At 47.1% G+C, this 16,868-nt stretch overlaps 1 protein-coding gene across 1 annotated transcript in view; it reads right to left on the bottom strand.

The window, feature by feature from the left end:
* Nucleotides 1-695: 695 nt before the first annotated feature.
* Nucleotides 696-16,868, bottom strand: part of CASTOR2 (cytosolic arginine sensor for mTORC1 subunit 2) — a 121,375-nt gene continuing 105,202 nt past the window's right edge. Inside the window, exons 3-9 of the mRNA XM_066563593.1 lie at nucleotides 13,168-13,361; nucleotides 12,194-12,326; nucleotides 10,889-11,012; nucleotides 10,082-10,192; nucleotides 8,633-8,715; nucleotides 6,373-6,467; nucleotides 696-1,247 (exon numbers count right to left, since the gene is read on the bottom strand). Of these exons, the coding sequence (XP_066419690.1) occupies nucleotides 1,182-1,247; nucleotides 6,373-6,467; nucleotides 8,633-8,715; nucleotides 10,082-10,192; nucleotides 10,889-11,012; nucleotides 12,194-12,326; nucleotides 13,168-13,361 (806 nt within the window). The 3' untranslated portion in view covers nucleotides 696-1,181. The remainder of the gene's footprint in view (nucleotides 1,248-6,372; nucleotides 6,468-8,632; nucleotides 8,716-10,081; nucleotides 10,193-10,888; nucleotides 11,013-12,193; nucleotides 12,327-13,167; nucleotides 13,362-16,868) is intronic.

Genomic DNA, 16,868 nt, shown 5'->3' with positions numbered 1-16,868 from the left:
ATCATCTTCTGTGCAGGACCAGATGCCAGCAGGTTTGAGGCATTTTCAGCACCACTCTGCTTTCCCCAGTCAGCAGCAATTTCCACCTGTGTGATGAAAAACTGCAGGAGGGTCCCCACAAGACTCAGGCACCTCCTGGCCCTGGCAGAGGCAGCCAGCTGTGGCTCTTGGCCAGGGTGGCCTGGATGTGCAAGAGCAGCTACTCAGGGACCCTGGGCAATCCTTTATTTCCCATGAGTGCACACTGGATGGGAAAAGCCTGAGGGGACAGGAGAAAAGAGGCCTTCCCCTCCTCTTGCTGGCCCTGAGGAACAACAAGGGCTGGGGGAAGGCTCTGATGTGGGGTTAGGGGACAACAGCACCCCTGGAGCAGGGGACAAGAGAATACTTGGAGCAGTGAGGGAGGGACTGGAAACAACTGACCCAAACCAGCCAAGCTTCAAAGCAAACCCAAATCTGGGTGACACCACCTGCCAGGAGCTGGCCAGAGCTGGGCTCCCCTGCCCAGGCTTTCTCAGAGCAGCCAGGCTTTGACTGCAGGGAGAAAGAAAAAGGGGAAATGTCAAACAATTGGATACTTTCCTCTTTTCCAACACCAAATTGTTCTGTTAGGGGAAACAGAACCCTTTGGATCCTATCTCAACACAGGCAGTGATGGACAGTCCTCAGAAGGCTGATGCAAGGAGACAAGCCAGTACTATGCCAGGTCTTTTCTGTTTAATTCCATATTTCACTTTGTTTCTGGTTTTCAGGGCTCTCTGAGGCAGCAGTCTGTCCACCTGCTCTTGAGCCACCCCTGCTCTCACAGTGTGCCCAGGGCCATCCATGCTGGGTGTCCCCAGGTGTCCCCAGGCAGCTCCTTCCACACTGAGCACAGCCAGGGTTCACTTCACCTCGGAGCTGAACATCAGGAAACCATACAAACTCCCTTTCCTCCTGCCCCTCATTCATAAATTTAATAAAATAACAATAATAATAATAATAATAACAATAATAATAATAATAATTAAAACAAAGGCTTATTGGAGCTGTTTCTGCTCAACTTTCCACAGTCTCTTTTCATGTCACTCTCTGTAATCAGATTTTTCAAGAAATACTGTGAGAAAAAAAGAATAATAATAATAATAATAATTATTATTATTAGAATAATAAAAAGCATCTGGAACCAGCTCAGAAGATTTCTAATGCTTTTCAGCTTGACTGACTTGGAGTGCATTGACCACACCATTTATATTTTCTTCAGGTACCTGCAAGAAAACAAAAAGAAAGGTCATGTTCCAGCAAAAGGGGTGACAAGGAAAAGAGAGGCAGGAGACAAAGCCAGACCAGTCCCTGGGTTCCATGCTGCTGTCTCCTATCACAATAGTTTCACACCTTCTTGGTGTTTCTCATGGGCAGCTCCTCAGAGCACTGACTCTTTCTTCTTCACAAAGCAGCCACTGACCCCAGTTCCCTCTCACCCAGCCACCCCCACTCTTTTATAGCATCTTCCTCTCACTGGTCACAGCTGTGGCTGTTAAAGTCAGGCCTGCTCCTGATCTTTGCTAATTGGCCCAGCTGCAGCTCCTTAGGGGTGAGATCACTTTCTACACTATCTTTATTTTCTTACATTCTATCCCCCTACAAGTCCCAAGGAGGCAGAGACACTTTGCTGGTTTTTGCTTACACCTGAGAAAGGGCTCCAGTGCAAGGAAATCCCTGCTCACCCATGGTACCCCCAGAGCAAACACTCTAAGTGAGATGCAGAGGGTTTGCTGTTGTGTGGGGGATGCTCATGGGAAGCCAACTGTGTTGGGGTTTCTCTGTCTCTGATGTTGCAGTGTGATGTCCTGGTTTGCCTCAGATACCCCGGGTTTCTCCCTGCAGATTCCCTCCCAGGTGTGTCACTCACCTCTCCTTTCCCTCCCTGACCCCTCCCAGCACTGTCTGTCAGTCCTGGCATTCCAGAAGGGCACTGAGTGATTGGCAGATCCAAAGGATGCCCTCTACCCCTGGGGGGCACTGGGCCATCCAGGTGTCCTTTGTCCCTTTGTCCCTCCCCTCCTGTCCCTGCTTGGTGGCTCCCTGCCCCTTCCCTGCCCCTCTCCCCAGGGTTAAAGGAGCAGCAACCACGGGCTCAGGGAGTTCTGTTGGAGCTGGTGCTGGATTCAGAGGCTGTGGGCCAGAATAAAGCTCTGGATCCAAACCCTCCATCAAAACCGACTCCTTTCCTTCACCATCCCCTTAAAGCTTCTCCACAGAGGGAAACCTGAGGAGCAGCCCCTGTTATGGGGGAAAGCTCCATCCCAGCACCACCAGAGCTCCTGCAGGCCTGGACTTGTCCCCAGTGCCCAGCTGCAGCACCCAGGCAGGCAAAAGTGTCTGTGGGGTGAAACACCACACACCCAGGCAGCCAAAAGTGTCTGTGGGGTGAAACACCACACACCCAGGCAGCCAAAAGTGTCTGTGGGGTGAAACACCACACACCCAGGCAGCCAAAAGTGTCTGTGGGGTGAAACACCACACACCCAGGCAGCCAAAAGTGTCTGTGGGGTGAAACACCACACACCCAGGCAGCCAAAAGTGTCTGTGGGGTGAAACACCACACACCCAGCCAGGCAAAAGTGTCTGTGGGGTCAAACACCACAGTGCTGCTGTCTGGTTCAGCACCAAGGGCCAGACCAGCTCAGGCACATCCTGTCCATCTATATTGGTTTTATTTCAATACTCTCTGCTCTTCCTGTCCCCTCCTTTCCCTTCCTTTTGCTGGTGAAGCCCTTGCATGCCAGGAGCTGACTCATGCAAGGTGCTGATGGATTTGTGTGGCTGCCTGAGGGCTCCATGAGGCTCTTGGGGCACCCTACAGGTTTGGGACCTGCAGGTGGGGATGGGAAGGCCATGGTGGGTGACAGGAGAACACAGCCATCAAAAGAGGAAGAGAGCTACCAGTCTGTTTGTGGTGCTTTCTTATCCAGCCTTGTGAGGAGACTGAACCATAGAAGTCTGTATTATTAATAATGTCTTTTCATGTTTACTGCAAGAAAAACCTCTTGTAACAGAAGATGCAAAATATCTCAGAGTGGCTGTCACTGGCAGAAAAGAACATCAAAAGTAAATCTGGCAGAAACTACATCTGGCAGAAAAAGTGTGTCTGAACTCTACATAAACTCTAAGACACTGGCAGCTCCTGAAAAGTGGAAAGAGGACTGAGGGAAAAATAAATTTATCCCTAAGTTGCTGCAAGAAGCCAATATGATTCATATCAAGTAAATTGAAGAAGGAACTGTCTCCTCTACAAGGTATTTAAGGCCAAGAGTACAATACCTGAATTCACTGGACACTCTCAAGAGCTCAGACAGTGGAAATACAAGTGGTTGTGTCTTTCTGTGAGGTTTTTAACAAAACTGAGGGAAAACCCCACGAGAAATAACAAGAAAAATGTTCAATTCTCCAATAGGAAGATGGAATAACAGCAGTCAACTCTGATGATGTGTGAACAAAAGTCATTTGGAAAGGAAGAAAATCATCTTAAAACAAGCATACAGCAAACTCTTCTGGTTTAGAAGGCAAACCCCAGGACACCTCCCCTATAGGGAACAGGACTTTGAGGCAGGATTCTCCACTGCCTCCCCTTCATTATTTTTCCCAGTACACTGAACACTGCAGTGCAAGAAGCTGTTTGACTCTTTTCCTCTACATAAGATAATGAGGAAAGACATAGTTGTCAATTTTTTAAACCGCCCTCCTCTAGCCAGCCCCAGTGATGCCCAGTGGGTCTCTCTGATTCCTCAGCCCTGGCCAGAGGCAGGAGGAAGCAGCTCTGGCCCACTCTGGCCAGCTGCTCTGACTTGCACAGCCCCATCTCCTCCATGAAACACTGTGCTCCTTCACTCAGGCAAAATTTCCAGCACAGAAATTATATCAATCACCCCACAAAGGTTTTGGCAGGGTTTTTCCCAGGACAGATGTGCAAACAGCTGTGATTTGTAGGACCCATTCTGGTTTGCCACCCTCCCCGTCCCTGCCCCTGGAAGTGACCCCTGCCCAAAGTGCACTGTGCTCCCTTCTCAGGTAGAGTGCAGATCAAAGCACTGGCCAGGAAGGAAGAACCAAAGCTCCAAATTACATCCCAGACACAGCTCCAGCCTCTTGAGAAGCAAAATGCTGGTGAAAGAGAGCCAGGCACCAGTGGGCATGAGGCAGCAAGAGCAGAGCACCTGGAAAGGCAACTCTTCCTCCCTGCTCTCTCTAGAGGGAGCTGGTAACCACGATTCTGTCCAGCCTGGCCCTGCATCACCCCCGGGACACACCAGACACCTGGAGGTTCCCATCTCAACATTGTCTCCCAAAGGGATTTCGTCTCTAGCACAAGTCCCGATTATCAGGGTAAACATCTACAGCTACAGCATGGCAGGAAGATCTGAGTATTACACCCAGGTCAAATAAAAATTAAGTAACACAAACCACCTAAAGATGGACAAGAGAAAAAAGATCAGATCAAAGGGAACAACACATTTTTATACAGTGCTCTAAGTTGCTGACAACAGGTACTGAACTACCTTAATTAAAGAAAGGGAGAATTTAGAGGAAGGGTTCAAGATACATTTAGTCCTCATGGAATGTCACTAGAAGTCAAAGTATCTGGGAGCAAAGTTAAGGAAAACATGACAAAATCTAGGTCAGGGTCTTGGCCAACAAAACCACCCTAGAGCCAACAAGCATCCAGGCCAGCCAGCACACCCAGAGCAAAGTCAGGCAAAAAATGCACCTTCCAAAGGATGGAAGGGTTTGACAACTGGAACAGCACTGTACAGCTGAAAAGGCTTTCAAAACCATACACAAAGAAAACAGTAAGGAGCAAAGAAAACCACTGGAACACTGCTTTGAGTAAGGAAGACCTGCATGGCCCCCCAGCACCCTGCCAGCTGCTGGGAGCAGGATCTGTTGGGCTGGAGGCAGCAGGATGAGCACTCTGAGAAGGTGGAGCTGCTGCAGAGTCATTGCAATTGTGTGGTTTAAGTTTTCAGCTACAGATCTATTTTAGCTGATAGGGCTGAGCTCTCCAGATATGGCTTGACATGTAGAAGCACTCTGCACCTTGTGCTCTGCACAGAAAGTGCACACCTGGGGCCACACAATGGGCAGAAATGGGAGGCAAAGCTAACAGTATTGATTTTTAAATGGTGTTTTATTAGCTTATCTTATCAGCACAGTTAATATTAAAAATATAAGACAAACATATATAACACTCTGACCTTTGCTATCTGAAATAATATTTACTTTTACTCTTTACACACATGACCCATCAGCTGTGAATGGTTCACACCAACTGTGAAAAAACAAAGTCATTATAAAACCCCAAACCTGCTTTGATCTCACTAGAGCTTTTACAGGTCAAAGGTAGGACCTCAATAGTGAATTTGTAAGTGATGGAGAGAGAAGTATAATGCAATAAAGGGCACATTTAAGAGAAAAAAAAAAAAAGAATAGTATAAAGCAGCTGACTCCCTCCTGCAGGACTGGGGAAATGGGTTCCAAGAAAAATGCCATCCCATTTGTGGCTACAGGCATTGCATTTTCCCTTTCTAGGGACATTCCTCGTTTTTGAGGGTGTTTTCTTTACAAAGGAAGAGCACAGGTAGGCCTAGAATTAAAATATCCATCAGTACAAAAAACCAAGAGAACTCTCCAAGGACGGCAAGACTCTCGTGTTGATGACTGTGCTGCAGCTGCTGATGGGCACTTATGAGAACAAACATGGGAACAACCTTATCTGCTTCAAAATCACCTTCTCCTGCTCTGCTGGCAATTCTTGCTTGCTTATCACAAACCAGGAAGATGCAGGGACAGCAGAGCTAAGAGATGGGTGTCAGAAAGCAAAGGTTAGGACAGGGCAGACACCAAGAGATGAAGGCAGGGGTCTGCTACTGGTGGACTGTCCAAAAAGTTCCCAACACACAAAGGCACCTGTGGTGACCCTTCCTTAAGGGAAGGAAGCACCTAAGGAAGCACCTTCCCCTTAAGGGTGGGCTGTCACAGCCTGTCCTGAGGGTCTGGAGCCTGCAACTACTTTAGGAAGCAAATGGAAGGGTTTGTGGCTGTTTGTAATAGAAGATACAGATGCAGTGGAAGAAGGTGCTCAGGGAGGGTGTGAAGTTTCCATCAGTGCAGGTAAGGACTGAGAACAACACTCACTAACACAGCTTTGCCTTGGGTAGGGCCAGGCTTGGCTCAGGAGCCATGCAGGGCAGGGACAGCCAGGAGAAGACAGGAATTTGCTGGGCTGGAGCAAAGGCACTCCAACGAGCTATCCAGACGAGAAGTGACATTCTCATAATGTTTTCTCCTAAGAAAAGATCTCCCCTACTCCAGAGAAGCTGTTTTCATACTCACCAAGGCGTGATCAAACTTAAAAGTACTGATGTAGTAGGCTGGGATGTCAGCTGCAGCCAAAGGCTCAGAAATCTGAGCGACAATTCCACATTCATCTGTGGGGAGATAAAACATCAAACATTGTCTGCAGGGGCTTGCAAAAGTCTCAGAACTCACCAGCTCCATGCCTACATATGGAGAAGTTTGTCTTCACAAACTCCAATCAGAAGGAATCTCTGCAATAAAATGTGTTCTTTCTCACAGAATTGAGCTTTTGGGCCACAACAAAATATATGGAGAAGTTTGTCTTCACAAACTCCAATCAGAAGGAATCTCTGCAATAAAATGTGTTCTTTCTCACAGAATTGAGTTTTTGGGCCACAACAATACATTGCACATTTAGTTTTATTATCTTCTTTTTGCTACAGAGAAAACACATTCTCCAAAGCACAAAACCATTAGGACTGGAATGATTTAGAGGTCCAAAGAAAGGCACTGAACAATGTTCAAGAAGAAAGCACAAAACTCAATCCCATATATCCTTAACATCCATTTTTCTCTGTTATTGAACACTTGGCCCTGTAACTCTGAAGGAGGAGATGCTGACCCATTACTCAGCCTGGACCCATGGCTCCTGTGCTGCAGCCCACCTCAGCCCCTGAAACAGGATTTCACAGCAATTTCACCACAGAATCATCACAGATTGTTAAGTGGACCTTAAAGCTCCTCTAATCCCAAGCCCCCATGCCATGGGCAGGGACACCTCCCACTAGAGCAGGCTGCTCCAAGCCTTACCCAACCTTGCTTTGAGCCCTGCCAGGGTTGGGACATCCACAGCCTCCCTGGGAACCCTGTGCCAGAGTCTCACCACCTCACAGGGAAGAATTTCTTCCTAACATCTGACCTAAATTTCCCCTCTTTCCATGGGTACCCATTCCCCCTTGTCCTGTCACTCCAGTTCCTGGTGCAAAGTCCCTCTCTGGTTTCCCTGGAGCCCATTCAGGCCCTGGAGGTGCTGTGAGCTTTCCACACAACCTTCGCTTCTCCAGGCTGAGCAGCCCCAGCTCTCTCAGCTGTCTCCATAGGGAGGTGCTCCAGTCCTCCCATGGACTTCATGGCCCCCTCTGGACTTGCTCCAACATTTGCATTTTCTCATGTTGGGGACACCAGAACTGAGTGCAGGGCTCCAGCTGGGCTCTCCCAAGAGCACAGCAGAAAAGCAGAGTCTCCTCCTTCAAGCTGCTGACCATGCTCCTTTGGATGCAGCCTGGGACTCAATTTGCCATCTGGGTTATTTGCTTGGCCTTCTGGGCTTTAAATGAAATTTAAATGGTTCTTCTGTCTTGTTTGTTGCAGATCAATGTTTTCAGATGAAACCTGGAGTTTCACTGATTCAATTCAACATTTGAACTTGATTTGAAATTAACATATTTAAACATCAAATATTTATGGGCCTGCTCAATGTCCTGATGGGCTATCAATGACATATCATGCTATTTCTATATATTTTCCTCAAAGATACGTAAAAAGAAAATTTCCTTCTTCCTCTTTTGGTGGTCTGGTGTACAAGTTACAATTAAATACAAAAATTGGCCCAATGTTTTTCAGAAATGTTATTGAAGTTTGTATTTTCTATGTGGTTCAGAGCCCCCAGGAAGAAGCCATTGCATTTCCTGAAGATCAGGCCTTTGTTGCATTATTCAGATCAGACCCTTAAAATTGCAGGGCACATAGAAATAACAAGAACACTCCTCCAGGCATGAAGCATTTGCTCTGTGCTACTTAGGAGCAATATTCTTTTGAGTAGAGAAAACATGTGCAGGACTGGATGTGAAACACATCTGTGAACAAGGCTTCCACTTGGACTGCTCTAAATCTATAAAAAGTCCACTAGAATCCCAGAATTACCCAGGCACTGCACTGGAGTATGACACTGCTTTCTGACCACTGCTTTCAGTATCTACAATCAACTCCCATGCCACCTTTTAGTCCAGTTTTTCTCTTTAACCAAAGCCCCAGCAGATGAATGCAATGCAGCTGGAACTGCTGAGCATGTAGCACTTGTAGGAGTATATTCAGAAGTCAAACTATCAAATAGTTTGACATTTGATTTAACATTTAATAGGAGTGAGGCTTCCATTTGAAAATCTCAGCCCACAAAGTCATGTTAAGCTGCTGGCTCTTAAAAAGCATCAGCCTGAGATGGATTTTTCCATACTCCTTGAAGGCCCTGAGGTGACTGCCTGCCTGCACACCAACTGATCCTCCAAATGTTACTTACCAAAGCCAAGAGGCTGCCCACCAATCCTCACCATCTTCCAGAGCTCACCAGATGCACTTGTAAACAACAAATTATTAGGAAATCTGTAAAAAAAAAAAAAGGAACACCAAACATAGCAATTAAAGCACAGCAGTGTGTCAGATCCTGCCTGTGGGGGATCTGCTCTTCCTGCATCCTTGAGATGTTTGAAACCAGCAATAGTGGGGAGTAGCTTGGGCAAACTGGGAAGACTCAAGGCAGGTGGTGCAGATGCACCTGCCTGATCCCCCAGGTATCCTGTGGCAAATCAGCATCTCCTGCTGGAGGTGGGCATAGGTACCCAGAGAGGCATGGGAAAAAATCTGTAACAGGCTGTGCTCCTGCTTTACAAATCTTGAACCTGTGAAGGTTTGATCTGAGCTGCATTTGGAAACAGCCAGGGATGGAATATGTTTCCATGCCTGCTCTCAGCAATGTGAACAGTAACCACTGGGTTTGTGTCTGAGCACCATCACTGCTTTTTCCATCCCATCCTGGGAGATGCCTGGGACCACTGCAGGGGTCTCTATTTCTGAGCAGGGGAAAGGAGACTGGAGGTTTAGAGAGTTGCCCAAGGTGAAGCAGGCAGCCTGTGAGAGAGGAGAATTGGCTCCCCAGGTTTCCCACACCCCAGGCTGAAGCTGCAGCCCTCTGGCTCCTCTTAAGACAGACAAGGGTTTACTCCAGTAAGGTCAAAGAACCTTTCAGGAGGGTGATTTATTACTTTGGAAAACAAGTCCCTGGAGCAGGGGATTCACCCCCAAGAACCAAACCCAAACTGCACTGCATGTCAACAGCAAATCTAAGCACTGCTGGGTACAGCATCCCTGCAGACCTGAGAGCCTGCTGTGCTGCACAGCTGCAGACACACACACACACACACAGAGGCTGAGGGCTCAGCAGCTGCCTCCTTCCTTGCTGGACAAACAAGTCATGGGCTCCCACTGCACAGTGATGACTGGGGACAATATCATCATCATAACAAGACTCTGAACCAAGCCCATCCATGTGTAAAAGCAAAGCAGGAGGACAGCATCACTGATATCCCCACCCTGATTTTGGCCTTCAGCAGGAATTTCAAACACCTGCACCAGGTTTTCCTTTTGGGTTTTGCTCTTACAAGCACAGCTAATGAGCAACAAAATAAAAGTGCAAAAATCACTTTGCTCCAGTATTCCTCTTTTGAAAGTGAGATAACTCTACATCACATTGATTTGTGATTTCACTGAGAGCTTGGACAGACCAGTCCAAACTTTAGACACTGGAACTAAAATGCCAGATCTTACTCAGAAAAGTGACAGGGTGTACAGGCCCATGACAACCATACAAGACAGTCCAAATAATTAACATGGAGGAGTCTAAGCTGCTTCCTGCTTCTTAGAGAACATCCCTTTTTGTTAAGGTCCAGGTTACTCTAAGATCAAGGCTCACCTCTGCTGTGTCTGGACATCCATGACCAGGGAGATGTAACCCTCAATGAGAGAAAAGGAGAAAAAGCGAATATGTCCCGAGTCTTCGTTGCCCACCACTGAGTCTTTTACTCTGAAGAAACAGAAGAGAACTACATTAACTGTGGCTAGAAGAGCACAGAAATGGGTTTTTAAAGCAGATATAGCCAGTGAAACCAGAAATGTTCTTATATTGACTCAGGGGAGTGACACTGATGTATTATACTGATTTCAGTTTTTTTTATTTTGCAGGTGGAAACCTATCCAGTCCCCACAGCTGACAGAACTCTCCATCCCTTCCACAAGGTGTCCTCCCAAGGAGCTGTGGGCCAGGAGCCATGGGCACCAAGGGGCAGCAATCCAGCCAGCTGTACATGCTCTGGCCCTGTGTGGACATGCACCACACTGACCACACGGCTGTTGTCACCCTCACTGTGAAAAAGCTCAGCTCTCCAAAGCCAGCAGGTGTCTTTGGGCACCCTCAATCACCTGCTTGGCTTCCACCTGTCAGGACAACCTCCTGAGCCTGTGATACCTCCCTCCCTCCCTCCCTCAGTGCAGAGCACTGGAGCAGCACAAGGCCACAGCAGATCCCTGGCACCCCAGAGGAGCAATCTGTGCCTCCAGACACTCCACACCTCTCCTGGAAGCCCATCTCCCTGCAGGACCTGCAGTCTGTGCCTCCAGACACTCCACGCCTCTCCTGAAACCCCATCTCCCTGCAGGACCTGCAGTTTGTGCCTCCACACATTCCACACCTCTCCTGGAAGCCCATCCCTGCAGGACCTACCCATTGGAGTAAAACATGACATCCATCAGGAGCGTAGCAACAGTGGGAAGGGTATCTGGATCCAGGCTGGTGACACAGAACATATTACTTGGGCTGGAAAGAGGATGAATGACAGGCCTCTGAACTGAAAGAGACAACACAGACACACAGAGCTATGAAGCCACATCTGCAGCAGGCTCCTGTCCCATCAGCTGTGCTATCCATGCCCTGGCAAGGGTCACAGAGAAAGCTGACAGTATATGTAAGGCAGTGCCCCACTGCTGAAGCCCTGCTGGCTCTCTGACAGGGAATGAGGGGCCTGTGGATGATCTGCTCCAGTGCTGTCTCTCTAAGGTACAGGGTGGTGTCACCCTGCATGCCCTGCCCAGCTCTGAGGGGCTTCCAGCCCACTGGGTGCATCCACATGACATGAGGAGCAAGCTAAAGGAGGGGCCAAGAGAAACTGGAAAATGGAAAAAACCTCAGGTGTCCACCATCAAAAGGCAGGGCTATGGAAGGCTGTGGTTGCTGGCAGTCCATCCTGTTTTCCCTCATTTCTGGGGACCTATTTTGCCATAATATCTTGAAAAATTAAAACCCAGCTGCCATGCAGCAGTTTGTCTAACAGATTGCAGCCAGTGGCTGAAAAGCAGCCAGCATTTAGGCATGCAACCTAACAGAGCAACACAGCATTTAGGCAAGCAACCAACAGACCACCACAGCAAACTGTGAGCTGGTGCATTATCAACATGTGTTTCACTGTGCCCTTTCTTGATGCTTTTTTTTCTTCAAGACTCATTTTTTTAAACAAGGTGATTGTTAGCTCTTGAGTGATGAAACTGAGTGGCACTTCATAATAACTGATCCCTGCTTTGTCTGGTGATGGGCAAAAAATGACACACATCTGTAGGTAAGCATATGCATGTAAATTGTTCCTTTTCCTGATTGTGCCCTTTGGCTTGATACTTGCTCCTTTAGCCTGCAACCATCCTAAGGTTCTGTACAGCCCTGGGCTCATTGTGGCCTTGATCCTCACAAAACAATCTTCTCTGTGCATCACTGCAGTACTTCAACAAGCTTTTAGAGAAGCCATTTTCCTTTGGAATGCTGAAACATGGAAGTAGGGACTACAGACTACATTATTTTTGCAACTGCAATGAATTGTACTTTAACTGCTCAGAAAGTTAAGAATCTACTCAAATCCATGGTTGTACTAAGAGAGGCTTGTAAGATTGCAATCTTAAAACAAGATAAATATTCATCCAAATGCTGAAGGAAGCTAGGAGGCAAAACTTCCACCCTAATCCCTGGCAAGTTGATCCTTACCTAGTTTTGGTTTGACAAATCCATTTGTTACCCCAAAGTCATCAGCAGCCACTGTCTCCCCATTCACTACTCTGAGGATGGTGAACTCGGCAGCCAGCGTGTGCATCACGAAGGGCAGGTCCCGCTCACGCACCTGAGGGGACAACAGCATCATCTGGGGATGGTGTTATGGATATCTTACATTATGGTGTTATCTGGGTATCTTATGGTGTTATCTGGATATGTACCAGACATGACAAAACCCTGCAGTGGAGGGTACACATTTTTAGTGCACAGCAAAGTGGACACGACTCCTGCTTGAGTTCCCATTCAGGTGTATCTCAAGAGAAGCACACTTGGTGGTATCACTGGGAGAATCAGTAGGATTAAGCACCAAAGTGCTTTTATGACTGTAAAAAGAATGTGGAGATTTCCAAGTGGGAGATGCTTCACCTCTTTTCCAGCATTGCTGCAACAGCTCAGCACTGCCTGTTCTTCAGTCTTGTTTCCTCAGGAAATAAAGCTATGCCTTGTGTGCAGGCACACACATGTGTGTGAGACAGAAAGACAGTCTGTCTGTCTGTCTATAACCAAAACAACTTTGGGGCCTCTTGGCCATCACCAGCCAACCTGACAGCAGACACTATGTTCCTCTCACTTTCAGAAAACCAATGTCTGAGTGATGGTGGGAAGTGCTACCAGTATCTCCATTTCAGGAGACACTGCTGTGTGGGCTCAGCACTCATTAGACACCAGACAACCCATGACAACAAATGCTTCATCTCATGGCAAAAGCTCCTGAGATGTCAGAGGGCCTAACTACAAGGAACAGAGCTCTGGGAAAAGCAGAGTTTGGTACTTCTGCCACTCCCAGACAACTTGACAGAATTGTCAAGTCTGACAATTGTCAATTGTCAGTTGACAGACAACTTGTTCCCAGAATTGCACAACTGAGTTTTTCAATAACTCTGCCCAGTCCCCTCATGTCCTCTTACCAGGATGAAGTCCGTCTGATAGGTGGAGAGCATAAACACTGAGATGTTTTGGTCAGCTAGGGGTGCTATGACTGACTTGGCAATTTTGGTCACTCCGATGGGCTGGGAGCTGGAGAAGCCACCTCCACCAGACACCACGTTGAGGGCAAGCCATGTTGCATCGGCCACGCTCAAGTGTTCCGAGGAAGGAAGCTCTGCAGAGACAGAAGGGAGGACAGAGGTTTGTTTTAGAGTCAGAGAGAGCCAGGTCCACCATGTGCCAGTATGTGCTTAGCACACACCTCAGTGCAAGGAGTGAGATGAGCCCCCTTATCCCAACCTCCTGGTCCTCCCAAGCTGCTCCACAGGTTCATACTTTGACACTCCTTCATGTACTGATCACATGAATTTCCATGGCAGGATTCACACAATTATCAAGGACAACACAGGGAACTGCAGGACTCAGCAATTCACTTGGATGCCAGTGACCAATTCTGTCGACCTTCCCAAGTGGAAACAGCCTGTGGTGGTTGTGTGGTTACAAAAGGAGAGTGCCAACATGGGTTTAAACAAACTGTGTATTCTACTCCCCTCCACATCATTCCTGACAAACTGTTCATTATAGGTCGCTTGCAGGAGCTGCCCATCCCATACCTGACACCCCAGGCCACAAGCTGGGTATTAAATTAGATAAGGCAGGGTAGTGTTTCTTCTTCACACCTATGACTCAGCTGTGATAACCCCTTTGGGGAAGCACCAGCACAGTCACACCCAACCTGAAGGGGGGAATCTCTGCTAATGGACCATAATGGGCACCACCAGAATGGGAGTTGTAACTTTGACCATCAAGAAATCCCCAAAATATCCTATGACTCACATTATTACATCATTCCATTGTGAAGCTCCCCACCCTGGGGGAGGTACAGAGCATTCCTGCCTGAACCTGAGCTATAGAATCTCAACATCACCACCACCACTGGATGGATCCAGAGAGGAGCAGAACTTCCACAGGACCATGGCATCTGACTGCAACCATCATTTGACAGGACTGTGATCAGCACCCTGACCAACAGGGTGCCAGGCTGTACTCTGACTTTGTGCCAATCTTCTGTGTATCATTGCATTTATTGCAATCTTTCTATTAAATTGTAACTCCAACCTGAAATCTCTCTTAAGGTAATTCCATGGGGATTCTCCAGCTGGTTTACTTTCAAAGCAGCACAGTGGTCTTAGACTTAAATCTCTATCATACAGTTTCTCCAAACATTTTACTCAAGCTGTTCTGGCCTCCTTTATTTCCATTTTCCCACTCTAATCTAAACCTAAATTTTGTTCTCCTGGACTGGAGATGGAGGTTGGCAGAGCAGCCTGGGCACTATTCCTGGTCTTTGAAGACGCAGAGCAGGCACCCTGTGCCTGGGCTCCTGCCTCCATCTCTAAAGCAGAACAACCACCACACAGCCCTGCAAGGGATGGAGGGTGTAACACATGTTCTAGGGATTACAAAGTAAGCAATAATAATGCAAAGATAATGCAAATTACTTTGGAAATGGAAAATACTAAGAATAATCCCATTCCACTTGCTTCTAATCTGTTGTGGTTAAGTAGTTAAAAATCTGCAGCTAAACAATTTAATACAAATTATTAACTGTTTTAAAAAAACCCTTAATGTATTAACAGCCCAGAAAACCAGATGCAGACTCTGGAATGAAGGCATAAACTGCTCTAGGATTCTCTGGGTTTTTGATTTTTTTGGGGTGAATTATAGAAACAAACAGTTCAGATCCAGACTAACAAATGCATAATCTCAGCAAAATCTGCTTGGGGTAAGGAACCTGATCTCAGATGCAGATCCAGCCAGCAAGGACACAACAGATGACCAGGGGAGGCTGCATCAGCTCAGAGGTGAGATGCAGCCCAGGAGTCCAAAAGCACAGAACACAGCATTGCTGCTCCTGCAGTAGCACTCTGGCACTTTAGGCAAGTGCTTGCATATCTCCATGTCCACACACTCCTGGGTCTTCCATCCTTTCTTCCTCCTTCAATGAGACCTTTGGGAGCTGTTTCTGTACAGCCCCAGACACCCTGTCATAAATTCCTAACTTCACCCTGAATCCTCAGGTATCCCCTCCCTGAGACACTGCCAGCACTGAAAACCCAAAATGATCTGAATAACAAACACATTTTGCTCTCTTTAATAACCTCAGTTGTGTGTAGCATGAAAACAACCCTGAGCATACACACTGCAAACAGTGGGGACACTGAAGGTTCTGCTTCTGCATTTTGATGTTCAGCTTCATAAGCCAATGTTTCTTTTTTAATAATCAGAGCTTATGTGGAATGAAAACTAGACACCAGGGAGAGGAGGTAAGTTTGTGCATTAATCAACAGCATGTTATGTCAGAGAGATCCGTGCAAGGTGCTTGAAGCAAATTATTGCAGCAAAATACCATTTTCTCATCAGCTTTTTGCATCAGAAAAGCACCTCCAAATCCAAGCTTTCTGCATCACCTGGCATGGAGAAGCTGGAGCTCAAAACAACTTCTGCTGAGCTACAAATGTGCCAGGGGTGCCTGTTCTCACCAAGTGATCCCACCTGCAGCAGGCACATCCAGGTGTGCCCAAGCCCACTAATAACTCACTCCTGGCAGCAAGATCACAGCTCATTCCCTGCTCTATACACAGAGGAGATGATATTCCTGCTTTGTACAGGTGATAAGGACTGCAACTCATTAAATACCAGTTTAAACACAATTTTGGGCCAGGGATGTGATGGAAGATGCAGTATTTTGTGGTGGACAGCAGCATTATCCCATTCCACTCCAGCAGCAGCTGTGCTGGATGAGCTGCCCCAAGAAGACCTCACCAAGCTCCTCCTCAGGGGGAAGGAAGGCTTGATTTGCTCATTGAATTGTAACCACTGGGAACTGTTAATAATTTCTGGGTTTATGTGTTTAACAGGCCCTATGAAGTATGACAAGGGCCATTGCATTTGCCTAAGTAACCTGCTTCTCATGATTCAATTAACTTGGAAAAATATATAGGAAGTGATTGAAATACCAATTTTGGAGACTGTTTCCACTAGGCATCCAGGTAGAAAAGTACAGCCTAAATTTAAATGAAACAAACCTAGGCTGAAGGGTCAACAAATTCATCTAAATAGCATCAAATAAGCCATGTGGGAGGGTGCTTTGCCCAGGAAGCTGTTGAATGGTGTAAACCCAAAGAGAGCTGAGAACACCAGTTGTAACAATAGCAGAGACTCAGGCAGAATCAGGTAACAAATAAAGAGCAAAAGGAGGAATTGCCCACATTCCAGTACCAACTCACCATCACCACCACTTTACCCACAGGAGAACAGAGCTCCAGATCCCCACAGCTTCAGCATGGCCACATCCCTTGTCCTTCCATTGGGCAGAAATCTCTCTGCTGGGCTCTCAAGATCCTCTTGCAACTGGTTTATCAGAGTGCAGCCACTCCCACTTCTGACCATGGGGGACATCTCAACTCTGCCTGAGAAAGACCTCTAAAAGGTCAGAGATTTGGGCTTTGTTTATTATAATCAGGGTTTTCATTTTTTTTCACCTTTCATTGGGATGAAGCCTTAAGATTGTTCTGGTTTTGCTGTGTAAGGCTCTGCAGAAGGCACCAGGAGCAGCTCAGCTGCCTGCAGGCTCCATAACCATCATTTTGTGCCCAACATGACAACTACCACAGTCTGG

This window comes from Molothrus aeneus, chromosome 20 (genome assembly GCF_037042795.1).
Source record: "Molothrus aeneus isolate 106 chromosome 20, BPBGC_Maene_1.0, whole genome shotgun sequence".
Lineage (NCBI taxonomy): Eukaryota > Metazoa > Chordata > Aves > Passeriformes > Icteridae > Molothrus > Molothrus aeneus.
Note: the sequence above shows the minus strand (reverse complement) of the source record. Positions and strands in the feature narration are given on the sequence as shown.